Below are 6,051 nucleotides of genomic sequence, written 5' to 3' on the forward strand. Positions count from 1 at the left end.
AGCTTCTGCATAGCAAAAGAAACTATCAACAGAGTAAACAGACAACCTACAGAATGGGAGAAAATTTTTGCAAACTATGCATCTGACAAAGGCCTAATATCCAGCATCTATAAGGAATGTAAACAAATTTACAAGAACCAAACAACTCCATTAAAAAGTGGGTAAAGGACATGAACAGATATTTTTCAAAAGAAGACATACATGTGGCCAACAAGCATATGGAAAAAAGCTCAACATCACTGATCATCAGAGAAATGCAAATCAAAACCGTAATGAGATACCGTCTCACACCAATCAGAATCACCGTTATGAAAAAGCCAAAAAATAACAGGTGTGGGTGAGGTTGTGGAGAAAAAGGAATACTTATACACTGTTAGTGGGTGTGTAAATTAGTTTAACAATTGTGGAAAACAGTGTGGTGATTCCTCAAAGACTAAAAACAAAACTAAAATTTGATCCAGCAATCCCATTACTGGGTATATACTCAAATGAATATGAATCATTCTATAATAAAGACATATGCATGTGTATGTTCATTGCAGCACTATTCACAATAGCAAAGACATGCAATCAACCTAAATGCCCAACAGTGGTAGACTGGATAAAGAATACGTGGTGCATATATACCATGGAATACTAGGCAGCCATAAAAAAGAACAAGATGGAGCTAGAGGCCACTATCCTTAGCAAACCAACATAGGAACAGAAAACCAAGTATCTCATGGTCTCACTCATAATTGGGAGCTAAAAGATGAGAACGCATGGACACAAAGAAGGGAACCACAGACACTGGGGCTTACTGAAGGATGGAGAGTGGAAGGAGGGGGAGGATCAGGAAAAATAACTAATGGGCACTAAGCTTAATACCTGGGTCATGATATAGTTAGTATAACAAACCTCCACAACATGAGTTTACCTATATAACAGGCCTGTACATGTACCCCTGAACTTAAAAGTTAAAAAATAAAAATCCATTTGTGGTTGGGTGTGGTGGCTCATGCCTGTAATCCCAGCACTTTGGGAGTGAGAGGTGGGAGGAGTGCTTGAGCCAAGGACAGCCTGGGCAATTTAGCTAGACCCTGCCTCTAGAAAAAATTTAAAAATTAGCTGGTTGTGGTGCTGTGTGCCTATAGCCCCAATTACTCAGGAGGCTGAGGTGGAAGGACTGCTTGAGCCCAGAAAGTTGAGGCTGCCATGTCCATGCCACTGCACCACTCCAGTCTAAGAGATAGAGTAAGACTCCATCTCAAAGAAAAAAGAAAAACCATTTGTATTTCCAATTCTTCTTCTCAACAGAGTATAACAGAAAAATGACACACAAACATCACATGTAGAGTTTACATCAGAAGAGGTCTTTAAAAAGATCAAGACAACAGATTTTTACAGTTAAAAGAGACCTCTTGGTTAACTGGTTCAACCTTCATCTATGTACAAATCTCCATAGTACACCTGATAAATGCTTATCTACCTTCTACTTGAGTATTCTCAGTGATGGAGAAATCATTATTTGAGAAGGTACTTGATTCCTTATTTTGACAATTATAATGTCCAATTTAAGCCCAATGAACCCAGCCCTTCCTTCTTAAACCACAGAGAATACTCCTTCCTTATGGTAACCCTATAATTAAACACAGCTATAAAGTCATCCCGTCTTTTTTTCCTCAGACTTTTCTAGTTTCATTCAACTACTTCTCATGTTATAGTTTTCAACATTTTCACCAAACTGATTGATATTCTCAATATATGTTCCCATTTGTCTCTACTACTTCTAAAATGGAGCCCGGAGCAACACTCTAAGTGAGGTTTACCCAGAGTGGAGAATTTCCTAGGGAAGGACTAGTATATATCTCTCATTATAAACTCCATATGGTTACTATTCAAATTTGTACTGGCTCTTACCTAAGGTAGAGTCAAACCTTAACAATGGATAGTAGGAAAAGGATGACATGAAGCCAGAATGGGACCAGAGCTGAGAGAGCAGATCCCACTCTGGAACCGGATCTTTGGTGGGAAAGCAAAGCTGTCTAAAGGAGTGCTAGATATATCAAAGACATTCAATGTGTTTTGATAGGTGGACCGGGCAATTATTGCTGGAGCAATATTTGAAGTCAGACATGTAGCAGCATCACGCCCCATTAGGTTTTGGAGCAGGCTCTTGTCATCCCTTAGGGAACATGAGAATAAAGACTTAACCCCTGGGGGAAAATGCTGCAGAGAATTTTTGCTGTGATTTCAGATGACTTTGCAAATTAAAGTCAAGAAGACTGGAGTTCAAAGAAGGGCTATATTTTTAGGCAGAAACTGAGGTAGTAAGAATCAGGTGTCATAAAGACCTTTGTTGAATTCCATCTTTTCTGCTTTCCAAGCCTAAGTTTCCTCGTGTAAAAATGGGGATAAGTATCTACTTTAGTACTTTAAGTACTAACTTTAAAGGACTGCTGTGAAGATCTAGTGGGATGATGTATGTAATTAGGCATGCAGTTAGTGCTTATCAAATGTTGTTATTACAGATTAAGATGCACAAGTAAAATATAAGTTAAATAAATTTTAAAATAATTTCACTTTTGAAGCTTTTAAAGTAATTATGTACCAAGAGCATTTTCTCAAATTATTTTTAACAATTCCTTTAAGAAAAGGGCTACATCTGTGTTTTTGAAAGATGACCAGAAGTGATATGGATTGGTTGAAAATGACTTGTAAAATAAGCATAACATCTATGATTTATTATCATAAAATTGTACCAACAGTATGGTTATAACAAATATACTTATTTTTGGATTTTACTTTCGAGTAAGATAATGACTTTATCATAAATCTTTGAAATCAGTCTTTTCACAGTTTAAATTCAGATTCATTAATCCAGGTAGAATTTTTCTAGGTGGCATAATTCTGTATATGTTAAAAGTCTTTGCATAAGCCCCTTTTCAAGCCAAATGCTGTTTTCCTTTTAGTATCCAACTAACCAAAACTTAAGAAGAGTGTGCACCGCCCTGTGGGTGTGTGTATGTGCTGCTTTGAACCTATAGTTGAGATCCAGAGAATTGGGAGTGACATCATCTGTAACAATAAAAGAACCTCTCTTGGTAAGCAGAAGATCTATATATAAAAGTCACATTTAAGGGTCTGCAGTCCAATTTATCAGTTGTCTTTAGTTTACTCAACATCAGCTACTAATATACCTGAAAGAAGATTTTGTTCTAAGACATTGCATGGTAAGTAATCTTAAAAATTCACTTCTGAATCTCATGAGATTTTTGATAATCAAGTTATTATTTAATGTGTACCATTTCTACAAATACCATGTTTTTTCTTCAAGGTAAAATGCTAAGAGTGTTATGTTTAATATAAAATGTCACATACAAAATAAATTAATACCATTAAAATACTCTCAAACCACAAAATACGTTGTGATTAAAGTCTTCTGAGATACCTTGCTTTTTAAAAACTCATCTGAAATTATAGCAAAAAATCATTAAAATTTGGCATGCTATGCTTTAATATAATAGTATTGGTATCAAAATTTTGAAATAAAACAGGCTGATGGTGAATGAATAGTTCTGATTTAAATAATCACTATAAATGTATTAAGTGGAGTTAATATTCTATTTTTCCTGCAGAGTATTCTCATTTAGATTATTTATTTTATGGCGCATAAAGAGCCCAATCTGTATACTAAAGTTGGACAAGCACAGTTTGACTAGTGAATATTTATTCCTTTCACATAAATGACAGTTCTATTCTGAAAACTGTATCTCCTTAATTTCATGAAATTGTATTACATGAATTGAAGGGTGTTTTGCAACAATTTTTCAGCTTTTTTTCATGATATTCTTATAAGAAGCCCATATTCCTGTGAAGACAAGGAAGCAAAGCAGAGATATCTGAGGTCACTAGATGAATATGACAAAGTAAGATTAGACTCCAGTGCTCCTGTCCTCCAGCTACAGTGCTTGTTTCTAACATAAACAGAAAAAGAAAATTTTCATGTTGCTCCATCAATAGCTTTATATTGTAGAGTAAACAAAAATGTAGCAGATTATATTTCCTATGCTACTTCTAAATGACGAGTTTCCCTGTAAAACAGGAGTACATAACTACTCTATGTGTATGTTAAAATGTAGTACACTGAGCATTAAGGAAAAGCACTTCTATAATAACAGCCTTTGCAAGTACTGAAATGCTGATTAAGGCAAGAATATCTTACATCGATGTGAAACGAAGAAAGAGACAAACGTTATATTAAAAGATAATTGTTAATAAAATAGGTTGAATAAATAAAATGCAAGCATTCCATTTAGAGATAAAGCTCAAAATCCATATCACAAGTAGTCAATCAGATGATTTTTAAATGTTCTGACACATTATTTTTAATGCTAGGAGAAATGTGCATTAATTTAGTGAAAATCTCTAAATTAGCACCTATTTGTTTGGTGTTTATGGTTATTATTACAATGCCTGAAATGAAGTTTACTTAAGAAAGGGATTTGGTAAGTAAATAAACAGTGTTAACAATTTACACTATTAAGAAAATTAGCCATTTTCAAGCAAGTTATAAGCATTTAGGCATAATCAACATAAAATGCAGTGCGGGGGGGCATTCTCAAAAATAAGCTCTTTCATTCCTCTTGTGGCTTAAGATTTATATATTAAAACTTGCACAAGACATCTCCAAAAGATAGTTAGGAGCATAAAACTAATTTCTAAGTTAAATTATGTGTATATATAATGTATACTAGTGTATCCATAAAATAAAGAGGTTGGTTCCAAAAGCTTCTCATGAAAACCAGCCCAATTAGTTAGTATTGCATTCTGTGTACTATAGTTTTGAATATTAAAAGTATTTTAAAATACCTCCATTTTGCCTTTCCTTTTAGTGAAGATGATACCTGCAAAAGACATGGCTAAAATAATGATTGTCATGTTGGCAATTTGTTTTCTTGCAAAATCAGATGGGAAATCTGTTAAGTAAGTACTGTTTTGCCTGGGAATTGGATTTTTAATGTTGACTTTATCATTTTGAAGTGGGGAGCTAATGGGAAGTGGCCCTCTCTATTTTTCTTCTTCCCAGGAAGAGATCTGTGAGTGAAATACAGCTTATGCATAACCTGGGAAAACATCTGAACTCGATGGAGAGAGTAGAATGGCTGCGTAAGAAGCTGCAGGATGTGCATAATTTTATTGCCCTTGGAGCTCCTCTAGCTCCCAGAGATGCTGGTTCCCAGAGGCCCCGAAAAAAGGAAGACAATATCTTGGTTGAGAGCCATGAAAAAAGTCTTGGAGAGGCAGACAAAGCTGATGTGGATGTATTAACTAAAGCTAAATCCCAATGAAAATGAAAATAGATACGGTCAGAGCTCTGCTCTAGACAGTGTAGGGCAACGATACATGCTGCTAATTTTTCAAAGGTCTATTAAGATTTCCAAGTACCAATATCTCTGATATAACAAACTACATATAATCCATCACTAGCCATGATAGCTGCAATTTTAATTGATTATTTTGATTCTACTTTTATGCATTTGAGTTATTTTAATTATTCTTTTCTATAGTTTATTCTTTTTAAAGTATGTTATTGCATAATTTATGAAAGAATAAAATTGCATTTTTAACCTCTCTTCTACCTTAAAATGTAAAACAAAAATGTAATGATCATAAGTCTAAATAAATGAAGCATTTCTCACTCATTGCAAGTATATCTTTTTGGTTATGATGGATACCCAGATGTTTACATTGATCATGACTAGGTAGAACAAGACAAAGTATTTTTTTAATCATGTGCTTCACATTTGGATATTTTGAACATCAACCTTTTAGTATTACCAAAGTACGAGGTTTCCCAATTTTCGGTGGCTAAATACTGTTGTCCTCTTGGTTTCAGGAAAGGAAATAAAATGCTCAGCAAAAAAAAAGGGCATGAAGTGGTCTGAAACTTGAAAAAAGTATTTGCCCCTACATAAAAACCCACTAATCATAGTTCTAGTCTGGACCCAAAATTGCAAGAAATACAATGTTTATATCTATTAGAAGATAATTTCATTCATTCGTCATTTG

General features: G+C 34.4%; 1 protein-coding gene across 2 annotated transcripts; it reads left to right on the plus strand.

The window, feature by feature from the left end:
- Positions 1-2,943: 2,943 nt before the first annotated feature.
- Positions 2,944-5,684, plus strand: PTH (parathyroid hormone). 2 transcript variants are annotated; one of them, XM_008006211.3, is made up of 3 exons: positions 2,944-3,083; positions 4,875-4,965; positions 5,069-5,684. In XM_008006211.3, exons 1-3 carry the CDS (start codon positions 3,005-3,007, stop codon positions 5,328-5,330), a joined length of 432 nt encoding a protein of 143 aa, XP_008004402.3. In that variant the 5' UTR covers positions 2,944-3,004; the 3' UTR covers positions 5,331-5,684. The 2 variants fall into 2 exon arrangements, with proteins under 2 accessions (XP_008004402.3, XP_037853566.2); XM_037997638.2 differs by lacking the exon at positions 2,944-3,083 and adding an exon at positions 3,126-3,212.
- The last annotated feature ends 367 nt before the right edge of the window (positions 5,685-6,051 follow it).

The sequence above is a fragment of the Chlorocebus sabaeus genome, chromosome 1 (assembly GCF_047675955.1).
Source record: "Chlorocebus sabaeus isolate Y175 chromosome 1, mChlSab1.0.hap1, whole genome shotgun sequence".
Taxonomy (NCBI): domain Eukaryota; kingdom Metazoa; phylum Chordata; class Mammalia; order Primates; family Cercopithecidae; genus Chlorocebus; species Chlorocebus sabaeus.

Excerpts from the sequence above, each read along its gene's own strand:
- PTH (XM_008006211.3), top strand. The coding sequence starts at position 3,005 with ATGTGCTGCTTTGAACCTATAGTTGAGATCCAGAGAATTGGGAGTGAC. Across the intron at positions 3,084-4,874 it reads CAATAAAAGAACCTCTCTTG|TGAAGATGATACCTGCAAAA; the intron begins GTAAGCAGAAGA and ends CTTTCCTTTTAG. Across the intron at positions 4,966-5,068 it reads TCAGATGGGAAATCTGTTAA|GAAGAGATCTGTGAGTGAAA; the intron begins GTAAGTACTGTT and ends TCTTCTTCCCAG.